The sequence below is a fragment of the Bison bison genome, unplaced genomic scaffold (assembly GCF_000754665.1).
Source record: "Bison bison bison isolate TAMUID 2011002044 unplaced genomic scaffold, Bison_UMD1.0 scf7180017864198, whole genome shotgun sequence".
Taxonomy (NCBI): domain Eukaryota; kingdom Metazoa; phylum Chordata; class Mammalia; order Artiodactyla; family Bovidae; genus Bison; species Bison bison.
This window is the reverse complement of record NW_011494770.1, coordinates 6,849,197-6,866,417: the sequence shown is the minus strand read 5'-3', so window position 1 is coordinate 6,866,417 and position 17,221 is coordinate 6,849,197. Positions and strand designations below refer to the sequence as shown.

Here is a 17,221-nt window from a genome sequence, read left to right as displayed (position 1 = left end):
CTGACTCGATGGACGTGAGTCTCAGTGAACTCCAGGAGTTGGTGATGGACAGGGAGGCCTGGCGTGCTGCGATTCATGGGGTTGCAAAGAGTCGGACATGACTGAGCGACTGATCTGATCTGATCACTTCTACCTAAATTGTATAGAAAAATTAGTATATCACTGAATCATAACCATTAGCAAATGGATAAATGAGCATGCTGTGATACAGGAAGAACAGCTTTCCCAAGGAGCCAAGACAGAAAAAAAAAGAAAAAAAACTCATATGACTTTACGTTTACTATAAAGGTATTATATTGGCTCAACATTTCAGCTGGGAAATACTTGGAGGGATTTCAGGTTCTGTGTCTTTTTTTTCTTTTTTGCCATACTGCTTGTGGGATCCTTTTCCCTGACTGGTGATTGAACGCAGGTCCTCAGCAGTGAAAGCACAGAGGCCTAACCACTGGACTGCTCTGGAATTTCCAGAGGTTGGATACTTTCTGCTCCACTCCAGTACTCTTGCCTGGAAAATCCCACGGACGGAGGGGCCTGGTGGGCTGCAGTCCATGGGGTCGCTAGGAGTCGAACACGACTGAGCGACTTCACTTTATTTTTTCACTTTCATGCATTGGAGAAGGAAATGGCAACCCACTCCAGTGTTCTTGTCTGGAGAATCCCAGGGACGGGGGAGCCTGGTGGGCTGCCATGACTGAAGCGACTAACCAGCAACAGCAGCAGATACTTTCTGAGGGAAGACAGGATAGGGAATTATTCTCATTTGGCATTTGGTCAAATAGCCACTTGGAAAGCAGCCCGTTTCAACTCTTCTCCTTTCTCACACCATGACTTGGTGTAACTCTAGGTGACTTTCTTTCGTTGCCTTATTTTATTCGCTAACTCATCCACTTGGGGAAGGCTGTTCATGAGAAAAAGCTGAATTTGGGAGCCCTAATTCCATTCAATTTAAATGTCTGTGCTCCGCAACAAGAGGAGCCACCACAGTGAAAGGCTGGAGTACCGCATGGCAGGGTAGCCCCGACTTAACTAGAGAAAGCCTGCACACAGCAGTGAAGACCCAGCACAGCCAAAAATTAATCAGTTTTTAAAAAAGAACTAACTATTCTTCAATGACAAAATATCATCTCACACATCTATAGCAATTAAAAACTGCATTTTAAGATTGGCTGATTCACCTTTAATACATACATGGAAATTATTTTCCATAGTCGCCTCCAGAGTGGACTCATTGCGTTTTGAGTTCTGTTTTTCTCAGCTACTACAGGGTCTAGACCACTAAAACGTACTCCCTAGAGAATACATAAAAAATATACTTGAGGGCTCCCAGTAGGGTCCTTCCAGCTATTCACCAGGCTTGTTCCTCAGAACTCACTCAGGTCCTGTCGGCAATCTTACTAGACAGAAGGGTGATGTTGAAAATACCTAACAACCGCACCAAGGTACTGTCCTATCAAAATAGACATCAGCTTTAAGCCTGCTCGGGCACGCTGGTATCCACAGGCTAATTTCAGACCCTCCAGGTCAGGGGAACTGTTGGTGGCTCCTTGTCTGCCAAGCTCTGCCACCACAGGCTCTCATCAATGCATGTCTGCTGCTGTGGTGGCAGCCTAGAGGTGGTTTGTGACAAGCAGCAATCTTCCTTGACCTCTCGGGGTGACATGATATTAAAGGGGAAAAGATCCCTGCTGTGTGAGTCAAACACCACCCACCCAGAGCTGGCAGAGGAACAGCTCCCGCCATATTTGTTTAGAGGTTTCTCCCTTACCTGGGAGATCCTATGGACAGAGGAGCTACATACAGTCCATGGGATCACAAAGAGTCGGGCATGACTTACACCACCACCACCACAGGTCCCAGAAAAGCCATTTACCCAGGTCTCACTGTAACAAAACCCCTCAAATTTAGATTTTTGATATGATTTCCAAATGGGGTGAAATGTACAGACCCAGAGATAAGCTGATTGAAGAGAAAGAGGAGATGGTTATGTTTAAATTTGGTCATATTTTCAGACAAAAACATCTGTAGTCCCTCATAAATTCAAATGTCTCTAAATTCTGCCATTTCCTTGGGAATATCAAGCCATACACAACTTTTTTGCTGTTGCTGTTGTAACTGCCATTTACTTGTTAGATACACATGCTTTTAAAAGCACAAGTTTCGTCACGGGTTTTGTCACTTTTTCTTTTGATACATATATACTGTATATGGTTAATTTAAAAATTTTCCCTGCTTTTTTAAAGGTATAGTTGATTTATAATATTATATTCGTTTCAGACGTCACTTTTTAATATGTGGAAAGCCTGGGAACATGGGAATGGTCAAGGTCTGGGCCTTCCCAAAGTAACTTCCCAAAGTTGGTCTCACAGTCAAAGCTCTGTTACCAGGTCAAGGTGGTCAGTCTGACCTTCTCTTCTCTGATAACAAGTCTATTCCCCAAAGTCTTCTCAGTCTATCTTACAAGTAAACTTCTCCTTGAGCTGTCTGAGGAAGCCTGAGAAGGCCAAGCCTGACTCAATTCAAGAAGGACTGGTTTAGGCTCGTTCTGAGGGCCCAAGGCTCACAGTAGGAGCACCATAAATATGCCCCAACCTCAAAAACATGACCTGCATAACCAGAGCAGTGATGGACCTGAGGTTTGCTAATGTGATCCTGACCCCAGAGCCGGCTCAGGGCCACAGGGGATGCGAGGGGAGCAGAGAAGCAGCCAGGCCACAGGGCTTTCTTTCTACACTTGCCCCCTTTCCACTAAATAAGTGCCATGTTTACCTGCCTCACATACTGACCACCTACTCAGACTCCATTTGCAGAAAGGAGTTTGCAGCTTTAAACATGTTTAAGGACAACTGCCATAGTGCAGCTGCCTCACTAGCAGAGGTGTGCATTTCATGAATCTCAGACTGCGGGACTGTGGCAGCTCAGGCTTAGAAGGGTCTGGGAGGGGATGAAGTGCCGTCAGTGTCGCTGATTCAGTGAGCCTAGTTCCAGCGATCTGGGTTCCAGTACATGGGGCAGCTGGATCTGCGGTGTGGAAAACATGCACTCACATAAATATTGTTCTTTCTGACCTTTTGGGCAGACCTGATGTGGAAAAGCAGAGCGAGTCGGGTAAAGGAGGACTTAAGGAAACCTTCTTCCTAACCAGTTGTTGAATCATGAATTAGAGGAGCCTGGGAGACCCAGCTTCTGAGGTGGAGAAGCAGGCCCCACTGGGCAACAGGCTGCCAGGGTCCGCCTTGATCAGCCACCCCCTGAACTTGGGCCAACCACACATCTTCTGGACTCCTGTTCTCCTTGTGTGAGGTGCTCTAGCCATCACGTTTCTCAACTCATCTATATCTGTTGCTGGCTTTAAGTACCAAGATTTCAAATTGAGCTCAACCTTGCCCTACGAGGTCAATTATAACATGTCTATGAAAGCTGAAATGTTTACTAAAAATGTACCCACTTAAGCCATAACTTCTTGAAAATGAATTTAAATTCATTAGCTTCTAGCCACTAGAACAAAGCATTCCTTCCAGTTTAGAGGGTTTGGCCAAGGAAAACCTGCCAACCCTTCTCACTATGCACAATAGCATTAAAGGGTGCAATCACAGGGTTTTTTTTGTTTGTTTGTTTCATTTTTCAGTATCTCAAATGCTTTAATTACCTTATCCGGGGTTTATAACTCATTCCTCTTTGTACATTGTTTTTCATCTAGGAATATAGAACAACTTGCTACCTTCAAATGCAGGAAAAGAAGGATAATTATTAAGCATATTTTAAACACTTGAAGTTTCCTGCATGAAGCTACGGAAGTTTAAAATATAAAGAAGTTGAAAGAAGTTTTTGTCAAATATTTCATTTGACATCTTTGTAAATCAGACAAAAATACAACCCCGATAGAAGAGACAAACTAACTTGTCAAAACAGCTGAGTAAGTCCGTGCTATGTGTTCATTATATATGTAGATCTGTATAATTGCCTTTGGGTACCAAGAATGCCTAAGACAATTTAGGAAAATTTATGAAAGTAATAATAAGGTTTGTATTTGTCTAAATATAAGCTACATATAGCACCCATCAAAGCTGTATTCATTAAGGAGTTAAGAAAAGCATTTAGGTTTCTTCTTCTACGTGATAAAGATTCATTTAAAGTTAAATGTAAAAGACAATTGATGGTGTTTATTCATTTAGTGTTTCAACAGTTTAAAGTTGTACTTTAAACTGAAAGTTGTGTGTGTTCAGTCTTTAGAAGCACACATTCTTGCTTTCCATTGTGAACTTGGACAATCTGACCTATTAAAAGGACACTGTGCTTTCAAAGACATATCAAAACTAAATAGTTCTTTATTGTTACTGTGGAGGCCCCTCTAGCATAAAGTTTGTTTTCAACTTCTTTGCGACATTTATCACTGACTCTATATAGTTACTGCTTTTGTCGCTATTACCACCTCAACTCACCCTCCAGCTCAATCTTGCGAGAATTCAGAGAGAACTTCGCCACTCTTTCTCTACTCCCCAATACAAGTTTCTTTTGTTTGTTCTTGGACTTAGCTCACACTTAGAGAAAGTGGCAGCTCTGCTGAAGAGAGGACTGGGCCATAGTGTGAGGGACCCCAGATATTAATTCTTGACTAGAAGGAGGGAATTCTTGACTAGAAAGAGGGCTAAGCTGGAAGAGGGCAGGGGAGAAGGAGAGCTTCTCCATTTATGAGGAGGGGTCGCTTGGTGCCTCAGTTCCAATGTGGATTCAATTCCAAGATCAGACAATCCCACCATGCAAACCTAAGCATATAGGGGACTTCCCCTGGTGGTCCAGTGGTTAAGACTCCATCAGGGAATTGGGGAACTAATACTCTGCATGCAATAAATAAATCAAATTAAAACAAAATTCTTTTAAAAGAACAATTGTTAAAAAAAATAACTAAGTATACAGATCCATCCCAAGATGAAAGATAAATGCTTTTTGTATTTATTTGGTGGTTTGGATTATTCATGAAATTCTAATATATGGCCTGGGAATGTATTATATGATTAGAGGGAGCAGAGCTGAGAGAAGCAGGGGAAGGGGGTATTATCTGTGTCTGATTTCATTTCATATTACAATGAATTCCTATTCCTTTGAAGACTAACTGATCGGGAGAGGCAACTGCATGTGGCAGTGTGTTTGTGAAAATTGTAAATATGGAAGTGAAGAAAGGCATTTGATTTAGCAAAGTTAACTGAAATGAATGAAAACTTTTCCAAATTTCACCTCCAGAAGGAGAAGTATTAAACAAACCTCAGTCTAAAATGCCAGTTTTAAAGAAAGCAGGAGCAAGTAAGCAGAGGTTTTAGACTGCAAACAATGCTCAAATTCATTACAAAAAGACGCTGGGCACTTAAAAAGAAAGTTGAATTTATTGATTATGTAACTAATAATTTTAGGAAGCCTCCTTAAAATGCTGGTTTTTAAAATGGTGGTTAGAATGTCCAATTGTTACAGATTATCCATGTGTGACAAGAAATGAAAAAAAAATGTGTATGTGGGGGTGTGTGGGGGTGTCTTCATCGGCGCGATTATCTTGCCAGTCAATTTCTCCAAATGAAAGAGATTTATCCCTGATACAGCCCACACAGAGGAGGGGACCCGGCTTAGGAGTAGTGAGACTTCAGTCTTCACATTAGAGCTCCTTGTCGCTTCTCCCACGAGATCCTGTCCCCTTGTCTCCAGGCACCTTGCACGCTCACGTGGACACACACAAGCACACGCACACACACGAGTGAGACACGCGTCCAGCGCGCTCCTCTCGCGGTCCCCCAGCCAGGCTGCCTCGCTTTACCTCGCGCCCAGGGAGGATGCGGGCCGCCGCTGGCTCTGTCGCTGCCATCAGTCTCCGCCGCTCGCCCCTTCGGTTTCAGCAGACTGGGGCCCTCTGCGTTTTCAACAGGTACCATGGTCACGTAGAAGTTACAGCCGTTCCCTGGGCACCAAACCACCCCGACTTCCCCAACTGACACGAGCGGTCACTTTTCCCATAGTTGCATGCTAAAGAAAGGTGGGGAAAAAAAAAAAAAAAAAAACTTCGAGCAAAGCCAATGTGATTTGTGACCAACTTTGTTTCTATTTCCGAAAGCTTTGCCCTTTTCGGTGACACAGGCTGTTGCTATTCCAAGCAGCCTATCACAGGCAGTGGGAGGGCCGAATCTCCGGAGGATTGTTTTTGCCTGCAGATGCAGAGTTGGAAGCAAAGGATTTCAAGGCTTGGGAACCTGAGCTCTGACAGTATTTGGCCCTTAGGTGGTGGGGAGCTCTCCTCTTCTTGCACCTTTGAAAAGAGGCAGAGAAAAGAAACAGGCAGATCCAAGTGCAAACTGAGGGAGGGCCTGGAATACTCACAGATGGTATTAGTTAATCTTGCAGAGGGAGGAACAATTTATGCAGAGACACACCAGAAAGGAAAGTGTGTCAATTTTTCTACAAGACTGTTGTTCCAAGAGTCATGACACTTAGAGAAGTCAACAAAGCATGAAGCATAGTCATTGTTTCTACCTGATGTTACCCTAGGTAAACACCATACATACTCACTCTCTTCAAGGCTTGTCAGACAAATCAAGGCCTGAGACCAAGCGTAGGCAAAGTCATAATGCACAGATTCTTTGGACTTTTTGCATCCTGGGGTTACGGCAAGATAATCCAGTTTATTTATGCATAGCTGTCTAAAGGAGAAACCGACCCTAAATTTCTTGTTGCGTTGCCTGATAGCCTGATGGCAGAAGGAGGGGCATTTCCAATTCCAAGAGGCTAGACTTTATGGTCCATGGTGTGGCTGGGGTATCATCCAATCTGGAGCAAAATCAGGACCTGAGAAGGACTTTTTTCCACCCTGATTTGCGACTATATTTCTATAAAAGGCCTTATAGAGTCATGACATTTTACCTTTAGTTATATACTTAGCAAACCATATTTCTTGAAAAAGCTTAGAGAAGAAATTGGGATCATTTTTGAAAATCATTAAGAGTAAAAACTAAAATTTATGGAGCACTAATGCAATGGAGCCAGAAATTATGCTGAGGGCATTAACTCAAATGATTCTTTTTTGGGGAGGGGAGAAACTATGAGGCAGGTACCCATACTACAGAGAAGAAAATGGAGGCAAAGTAACTTACCTCAAAAATAGCAGCTAGCCTGTGGTGTAGCTGAGACCAGGAAGCCAGGTGATCTAATGCCATAACTCTTATATGCTAACTTTCAAGCCTTGTGCTTCTCTGATTTTCTTGGTTTCTGTCACTTTGAACACTTCTTTACCTGAAGAAGATGAACTGCAGCTTTTGGTCCTTGTCATTCCTGTGGACAGAGAAACAAGTTCGTGCTTGCAGAGGCAGAAGCTGAACTGTGAAGAACTCACTTTCATCATTTTGGCTGGATCCTAACACACCTCTAAATTAACTTGTAATTTATACATTTACTTTGCTCATCATTAGATGTTTCCATGTATTTCTTTTCCTTCAGAGAATCAGGCAGCAAATGGAAACAAACCTGTGTTGATTCAACTAGTTTTTATCATGCACCTATTATATGTCAGCTACTAGTGCTGGAAAATTAGTTATTTGAGTGTAACCCAGCCCTCTTCTGATTCAGAGGTGAGTGGTTCAGACTGCAGCAGATTAACCTGTCCCCACTATAGAATGTGTGGTACGGTGATGCTGTGGCTTGTATTTGTTCCCAGGATGTGTTATCATTGTAGGAGCAACAGGTTTTTTGTTTTGTTTTGTTTTGTTTTATCTTCAAGACACACGTATTCTAATCAGCTCTTGGTATTCTCTTGGCTTCTGTCTTCTCTCTGCTGGGAATCCATGACCTCGGCTGGGGACATGTTCTTGCGATGGATCAGCTGTATAATTGCTTTTGTTTAATGATCTCAGGCCCCATGTCTCCAGCAGCTTCCTGGCACCATGGATGTGTTGGGGGTGTTTTCTGTAGTCTTTGACCAAGTAGAAGATAAACCTAATTCCAGAATCCCTTACTATGGTGAAGAGCAATTCAGCAATTCTCAATTTGCTTTCTGTAGCCGAACCGCATAGGATCTCCTAAGGCAGAAACCAAGGAGACATGCAAAGGAATAGCACACAATGTGACTGACCACATTGCTCCCGGTACCTCTAATTCTGTTCTTTATTTCACTGTTGACCCAGTGCAGGCCACTGGTTCTCCCCAGCTCTGGTCTGTGCTCACTTCTCTCTTTTAAACAGAGTAAAGTTTAAGAGAAAAAGTCTTTTCTCCCAGACTAATGTGAAATATTCTTCTGACGAAATTTCCTGAAGAACACTGTACTTCTCCTTCATAGAATTTTGTACACTTACCGTGATACAGTTTCATTATAGTTACAACAGCAGTTTGATTCAACCTTCCTTTTTTCTGCTAGATCACAGGCTCTGTGACAATGGACTGTGTCTGTTTGGTTCATTATGGATATTCCAAGCTCCTGGCACAGAGTGAATACTCAGTAAATATTTGCTGGATGACAGACTGATTCCTGTAAATCCAACTAACTTTAGCATGACTTGAATGTAAGCCCCATGAGGGCAGGCCCCTATGTCTACCCTGAGCATTCATTCATCTCTGTGTCCCTAGCTCTAAGCATAGTGCCAGACATGCATCAAACCCTCAATAAATACATGTTAAATAAGTGACTGCTCACATATTGGGCTCTTCAGTTCAGTTCAGTTCAGTTCAGTCCCTCAGTCATGTCCGACTCTTTGTGACCCCGTGAATCGCAGCACGAATGACCTGATTAACTACGTAGTTTCTAAAAACCCCTTTGACTACTTTCTGAAACACTTTGTCCTTTTTTTCTTTTTTGGTACTCTCTTTAAAGCAAGTATCGCCACAGGCTGTCCCTCTTTAGTGGAATTTGAGCCACTACTATCCTTAAAAACTGTTCCTCCACTTAAGGAAGATATAATCAACAGATGGACAGTTCATATCCCATAATTTCAATAATTTTGCTACATACCATTTCAGACTGGGCTTCCTTGATGACTCAGTAGTAAAGAATTCACCTGTCAATGCAGGAGTAGGGGTTTTGTCCCTGGGTTGGGAAGATGCCCTGGAGAAGAAGGAAGTGGCACCCTACTCCAATATTCTTGCTAGGAAATCCATGGACAAAGGAGTCTGGCAGGCTATAGTCCATGGGGTTACAAGAGTCAGACATGACTTAGGGATTAAACAACAGCAACCACCATTTCAGACCACCTGCTCATAGTTAATGCGACCAAATCCCAAACTATACATGACAGCTTATAAACTGACAAGGCAAATAAGAGGAGATGAAGGAGAAGGTAAGCAGCATCACCTCTGCTATGTATCCTCCAGGTCTGCTTTTATGATGATTTTTCTTAAACCTTGCAACAACTTTGTGAAGTAAAGACTACTGCCTTCATTTGGCAGAAATTGAAACTGAGAGGTTTGTGAAACATGTCACAGATCAAAAACAAAAAAAAACACTTTCCAATAATCAACATTTTACTATGGCTTGCTCTTTCACTTGTGTATCTGGATTTTAATCCCTCTATCCATCCATTGATTCATTTTAGATTTTATGCATTTCAAAGTAGGTTGAAATACTTTGGTATGTATGTCATTAACTAGAGTCCAATAATTGTTTAGGTTCTTTTTTTTTCTTTGAGACATTTTACATACAACAATATGCACAAATCCCATGTGTAACATTATATAAATTCAGAGATGCACATACATATGTCCACTCCAAACCTCTACTAAGTTACAGAACATTACTATCATCCAGTAAGTCCCTTTATGTCTTTTCTGAGTAACTTCCCATCAAAACCCCTAGAAGCAACCAATGTTCTGATTTTCTCCACATGGGTAACCATTCCCTGTTCTAGCTCCTCATAGAATGGAATCAAAGAGTATATACTCCTGTGTAAGGCTTCTTTCACTGACCATAACTGTAACATTCATCCATATGTTTGTGTGTATTAGTAGATTATTCTGCTTATTGCTGACTAGTATTCCATATATATCACAGTTTATTTATCCATTTTCCTACTGATGGGCGCCTGGGCTGTTTCGTTTGGGCTATTATAAATAAAGCTGTTATGAGCATTCTGCAAGTCTTTTTGCAGAACATACCATTTCAAAGCACAGCAGTCCAAATCCATTGCATTCCAAAACTCACATGCTTTCCACTACACCCTGTTGCTTCTCTGTGGTGCATCCCCTTGCCCTCTGGTTTTGTGAAATGTACCTCCAGTTTTTATCCTAAAATAGTGCATTACAGTATAAACACAAATGGCAAATATGATCTCTGGACAAAAATATCCAGATACCAATGCAGGTCTTTTTAGCTATACTCCAATAAAATATTCATCTTGATAGAAGTTTTTTGGAAGAATATTTATTATTTTACATGTTCATACTACCCAAATAACTTTTTCTAAGGGTATTCAATATTTTTAATGAGTAGAATATTAATAGTTATAACATATTGATTAAATTTCCTCAGATTAAAAAAGAAGTCTGATTAAATTCATTCTATGTCCATTTGATATAAAATTATAAAATGAATTGTTAAAAGAAGGATAGTATAGCAATATAATAAAATATTATTTCCATTATTTGAAATGAAAAAATCAGAGTAGAAAATTGCATGCTGATTACCACCATAATAATTTTTTTTGTAAAGTATGAATATTGGCAGAGACTAGAAGGGGATTTGGAAAAATTGAAAATAACAAATACACTGACAGAGTAATCTTAGGTCACATATGCTGCTGCTGCTGCTAAGTCGCTTCAGTCGTGTCCGACTCTGTGCCAATATTCATACTTTACAGCCCACCAGGCTCCTCTCTCCATGGGATTCTCCAGGCAAGAACACTGGACTGGGTTGCCATTTCCTCCTCCAATGCATGAAAGTGAAAAGTGAAAGTGAAGTCGCTCAGTCGTGTACGACTCTGCGACCCCATGGACTGCAGCCTACCAGGCTCCTCTGTCCATGGGATTTTCCAGGCAGGAGTACTGGAGTGGGGTGCCATTGCCTTCTCCATATGAATTTAGTCCTAATCATGGGTAAACCATGTTTAAAAGTATTTTCTGAAGAAATATTTTCTTAATGTTGTTATAATACTGTCTATCTAATAAGTATAAATCTGAAGAAAAGTGCTTCAAATTAGGGTTGCCATACACTGTTGTGCAATACGTACATCGCACAATTATAGGTGGGTCATTCCCATTCCCTTGGACAGAAATTTGTTTATTTATAAAACAGATTTTCCAGAAAATCAAAGTTAAAATGTAATTTGCACAAAGATCCATTTGGGCAATTAATGGGGCTGTTCAAATTATAATCTTCCTCTGCTTTGCAATGTCTTATCTGTTGGTTCAACCTATATCTGCTTTTGTATTGCTTAGCTCTATGCGCACCCTTCTCCATTCTATTACCTATTTTTCCAATTAAATTATTCTTAATTTTTAAATTTTCCTTGGAACTTTTTGGATGGCAGCATCCACAGTTTTTCAATCACCAAGGCTTTCCTTTAGGTTATCTTTCTTTTTATGCCATAATGGCAGAAAAAAAAATTACTCTTTACTCCCCATACTTGATAAATATTTGGTTTGAGAGTCTTGTGCATGTTTGCTAAGTAACTTCAGTTGTGTCCAACTCTTTGCAACTCTACAGACTCTAACCCACCAGGCTCCTCTGTCCATGGAATTCTCCAGGTGAGAATAGTGGGATGGGTTGCCATTTCCTCCTCCAGGGGATCTTTCCAATCCAAGGATCAAACCTGGGTCTCCTGCATTGCAGACAGATCCTTTGCCATCGGAGCCACCAGGGAACCCACCCCCATCTCTGCTGTCACTCTCTAAATCCAGACTACTCTCCACCTCCCGCGTGGACAGCTGTAGTGACCTCCAACTGGTCTACCTGACTGCATTCTTTGATCCCCAAAGCCCACTTTCCATGCTACAGCCAAGACTTCTGTCTAAAATCCAGACCTTTAAATGGTTCCAGTTGTTTTAAACCTTTGACCAACTGCCAACTGTTCTTGGGACTGGCCTACATTTCTTAATGAGTCCTAAAATGCCCAGCATGATCTGGCTTCAGCTGATTTCTCTGGATGCATCTCCTGCTGCTTCCTCACTGGAAACTCTGCAATCTAGTCCCATCTTGGACTTTATGATGGGCCAGTGCCTCCTTGACCTCATATGCTTTTAGACATTCTTGTCCCACTCGTCACTGTAGTCGCCTCAGGCTCACCTCCAGCACAACTGTCCAAACTAGGAATAGAGTTCCCATGTTTAGGGAGCCAAAGGGATGAGCCAGGATCCTCTCTTCAGGGGTCTTCACTCTCTAAACTAAATTAGAGATTGGTTATATGTCAGTCAGATTTCTCTTCGGGAATTTTAAACAGGAAGGACTTTGACACAGGGAGCTGGGGGCTTATAAAATCATTGGAAAGCCTGAAAGATTCGATTCCAATCATTGAGAAATGACTCCCAGAATAATACAGAGCAGACTCATCAGCTGAGCTCCTATGTCTAAGGCTACCTAATGGAGCAATGAGTTCAGTTTTAAATACTAAACCTAACACTAACCCTAACCCTAACAACTGTGGGCTTCACAAGTGGTACAGTGTAAAGAATCTACCTCTACCTGCCAATGAAGGAGATATAGGAGATGCGGGCTCGATCCCTGGATCAGGAAGATCCCCTGGAGGAGGAAACGGCAATCCACTCCAGTATTCCTGCCTGTGAAATGCCATGGACAGAGAAACCTAGCAGACCACAGAGCATGGGGTCACAAAGAGTTGGACATGACTGAGCATGCACAACACACCCCACATTCGCATTCTCCAAGAAGTTATGGATGTCAAATACTGCCTCAGGAAAATCTCACATTCACTTAATCTCAGAGGCTAGTGGAAACTCCCAAGGAGGCAAAGAAAATAGCCTCCCATCATATCTACCTTCTTCTTTTTTTTTTCCTACCATTTTGCAGTTTTGCAGATACTTCCAACTGATGTCTAGAGCCTGATTGCAAAGAACTCTGGGAAGTGTAGTTTTCTACTCTAGCCAAGCAGAAGGAGGATGGAATGGAAATTGAAAGGGCCATTCCACTGTATCCACCAATGGTGGGTGAATGTTTGGATTAATATGAAGTGAAGCCTGGGGTCAGAGCTATGGCAGGCCATGGCAGGCCAAAATCTGTACAAGCCAGAGTTATAGTAGAGGCAGCAGAGGAGATGTGCAAAATCAGAGAAAGCTGGGTGGAGAGGGAACAAGAGAATGAAAATCACAGAGTCAAACAGAGAGGTGGAACTCTTAGGTCAGGCCCCAGGAGAATGGTCTTGGCTTTTGGCTTTCTATGAGGTCTGGTTGGGCTCTATACTTGCCCTTCATTACTGGAGGAATTGGGAGGTATGATCTTTTCCTTCCTTTCCCACTTCCTCCCCATCTCCCTCTGCCAGATGCCTCAGTCTTCTCTGTCCTCTCTTTACAAAAGCTGGGCCAAGGACCCCACTCCCTGCTCCCATGGCATAGAGTGCAGTGCTGACATGATGATTTCCTAAATTGTTCTCCCTGCTAGACTGTAACCACTGTGCCCACCTGGCTAGTTGTGATCACATGTTCCCTGCCACTCCTCCGGAGTCTAGCATGGTGGCTGAAACCTTGAGTCACTCACTAAATATTTGCATAAAGGAACACAGGAGAAAAAGATAGAGATGAACAATAAAACTTCAAATTGATTTTGTATTGCTTCCTTACAAAATCACTTTGAAAGTAGGTTCTAGGACTAGCTTTGGTTTTAATTCTGGCTGCATCACTTACTAACTCAGGAACCTCTTTATGTCTCAGCTTTCTCATCTCTAAAATGGGATAACAATAGCACCCATCTCTTAGAGTTCTTATGAAGATTAAATGTATTAATATAAAGAAAGTATTTAGAACAGTATCCTACCATTGTTGTTGTTGTTGAGTTGCTTGGTCACATCTGATTCTTTGTGACCCCATGGACTTCAGCATGCCAGGCTTCCCTGTCCTTCACCATCTCCCAAAGCTTGCTCAAACTCATGTCCATTGAGTCGGTGATGCCATCCAGCCATCTTGTCCTCTGTCCTCCCCTTCTCCTCCTGCCTTCTACCTTTCCCAGCATCAGAACCTTTTTCAGTAAGTCAGCTCTTTGTATCAGGTGGCCAAAGTATTGGAGCTTCAGCTTCAATATCAGTCCTTCCAATGCTTCAGCATCGGTCCTTCCAATCCAACCACAGTGACCCTCAATAAATAATAGCTGTTGAATCCAAGGGGCTCCATGGAAGTACAGGTAAGTCTAGGAAAAAAACAAACAAACCGATTCAAGAGTAAGATCATATAAATGCTATTGTATTTTTTGTTTATTATCTACTTGACTTTAAGCCATTCAAATGATTCTTCTAGGCTATTTCCTTATCTCTAAGATAGGAAAACATACACTTGCTTTGCCGAAAGCTGATAAATTTTTTTGCCATGCAGCTAAGCTCTCTCCTTTTGGCAAAACCTTGTAATTTTCTGTTGGGAAATGACATGCCATTTTGACCTGCCAACTAATATGCACCATCCCTTAGCCAAGGGGTAGGCTTTTAATGCCTGCCACAACAAGCAGATGTTCTATCCCCGGAATGTGAGTCTTGAGAGGTGACACAGGTCAATACCTGAGTGGAACAGTCACTCATTCCTGATGACAGAACAGAAAACATCACCCACTATTACCTATTTCTCCAGAATTTTCCTGGTTTCTCCCAAGACTTCGTTCTTCCTGTTTTTTCCTGCAGTCCTATAAACCAGTCAAAGCCCAGCAACACATTTGTTTTTGGCTACTGTTGACCAGAGTCCAAAGATTCCTTAGCAAAAATTATCTCAAAGGACTGTGGTTAAGATAAAAATCAGAGAAAATATTTGAAAGCACTTTGAAAACTGTTCAGGTGCTATATAAATAAAATTTATCCACTAATGCAATAGCAGTAGCAACCATAGAAGAGAATCAAGTTAATGCTCAGTTTGTTTATCCATACAACATCAGGAGCTCTTTCTAAATAAGGGCAGATATTCCATATGACAGTAGAGTGGCAACTGATATAGTGGTGATAAACCAGAACAGTCCACTAGAACAGTCCACGCATCTCCAGCCTCTACAATAGCATGACCTGACTCAACATTTCACAGAGCCACACACCCAACTGGAGGACCCAGTGAGATCTTTAACTCTCAGACGAATCTGGGGCCTGCTCTCATGACCAGAGGATTTCCCAGGTGGCTGGGTGGTAAAGAATCTACCTCCCAATGCAGGTGCTGCAGGAGATGCAGCTTTGATCCCTGGGTTGGGAAGATTGATTCCCTGGAGGAAGAATTCCACTCCAATATTCCTGCCAAATAATCCGACGGACAAGAGAGCTTCGGCTGAATGCCAAAAAATTGATGCTTTTGAACTGTGGTGTTGGAGAAAACTCTTGAGAGTCCCTTGGACTACAAGGAGATCCAACCAGTCCATCCTAAAGGAAATCAGTCCTGAATATTCATGGGAAGGACTGATGCTGAAGCTGAAACTCCAATACCTTGGCCACCTGATGCAAGGAACTGACTCATATGAAAAGACCCTGATGCTGGGAAAGATTGAAGGTAGGAGGAGAAGGGGACAACAGAGGATGAGATGGTTGGATGACATCCCTGACTCAATGGACATGAGTTTGAGTAAACTCCTGGAGTTGGTGATGGACAGGGAGCCCTGGTGTGCTGCAGTCCATGGGATCACAAAGAGTCAGACACGATTGAGTGACTGAACTGAACTGAACTGGGGGGACCCTGGTGGGCTACAGTCCATGGGGTTGCAAAGAGTTGGACAAGACTTAGTGAATGAGCACACATGAATGCTTACCACCAGGAGAGAAGGGGAGAAGAGACAGCGCCAAGAAACAATCAGGCCCCATCTTTCAAGCCCCATTTTTAGAGAGCTTACTCTATGAAATGGCAGGGGTCAACATCCCAGTCCTTCTTTCCCTGTTGGTAAAGAGAATCAATACCTTAAAGTGGAGAGAATCAACTCTGGTGTTAAGATAAGAATGGATTGGCTAGGACTGAACCTGCGTCTCCTACGGCTCCTGCATTGCAGGCAGATTCTTTTTCTCTCCTAGCCACCTGGGAAACTCTCTTGGCTAGGGTGGTACTTCCTATTTCCTCTTCTACAGAGGTGTGAGATATTAACAGACATTCTGAGGAACTGAAAAATGAGGGGGCTCTTTTATTGTCCAAAATGTTTGAGAAATTCCCTATATGATATACTGTACTTAGAAAGAAAGTGAAAGTCACTCAGGGAAGACCATACTGTACTTAGGACACCAAGAAACATTTTATATTTAAGAAAATTTTCACTATAGACACAAAATAATTTAAAGGTAGATTCTCAGCCTCTGAGAATCGTGTTAGGGGAAATCTAATTTTAAGGTAGATTTCCCCTAACTTCTTTAACTTTAATCCTTCTTTTCTCCACAAAAAAAAATTAATTAAAAAAATCATTAATTTTTAGGAGGACACAGTTTGGACAATCTGTATTCAGATGCTGGTGGGATTGGGGTGGTTTTGCTCACAATCGCCCATGCCCCTGAATTTACTCTTCTCTGCTGCCCCCTTTTGATAGACAGAGAGAAAAGCAGGTTTTCAGCTACAAGGGGCTAAACGACCCTGGAGACTGCAACAGTAGCTGCCAATGTCTGCTGGGAAAAGAGAGCACCACATTGATGGGGGAGTTGCCTTTGTCAGCTGCTGTGTGCAGTTTTGTGGGTCTGCTAAGCTGCTTGCTCCTGCTGCCTGCCTGCCTGCCTGGAGTAAAGGGAATGTAGGTGTTCTTTCAAACACTCATTCACCGTTCTCACAAATGTCATGTACGATGCACCCAGCCCAATGCATGGTGATGAGGTGGAGCAATGAATGCAACCAGAAGAACTCAAGACCTTTCCAGTTGATCTGACTGCGTTCTTTGTACCTGTGCCCTGACCTTCATTTTGACTCTAATACTCTTCCTTTCTAGGTTCTCTGAGACTGTGTAGACATGGTTCTCTGAGACTGTGACCTTTGATCCAGGCTTCTTATAGGCATTACTGTTAAATCAAATGGTTGAATCAGTTCAGTTCACTTCAATCGCTCAGTCATGTCCGACTCTTTGTGACCCCATGGACTGCAGCACTCCAGACTCCCCTGTCCATCACCAATT

At 42.3% G+C, this 17,221-nt stretch overlaps 1 protein-coding gene across 1 annotated transcript in view; it reads right to left on the bottom strand.

Annotated features, from left to right (window-relative positions):
* SLC2A12 (solute carrier family 2 (facilitated glucose transporter), member 12) overlaps positions 1 to 6,095 on the bottom strand; it is a 69,116-nt gene extending 63,021 nt beyond the window's left edge. The window contains exon 1 of the mRNA XM_010844266.1: positions 5,801 to 6,095. Coding sequence (XP_010842568.1) covers positions 5,801 to 5,915 — 115 coding nt within the window. The 5' untranslated portion in view covers positions 5,916 to 6,095. The remainder of the gene's footprint in view (positions 1 to 5,800) is intronic.
* Between the last annotated feature and the right edge of the window lie 11,126 nt (positions 6,096 to 17,221).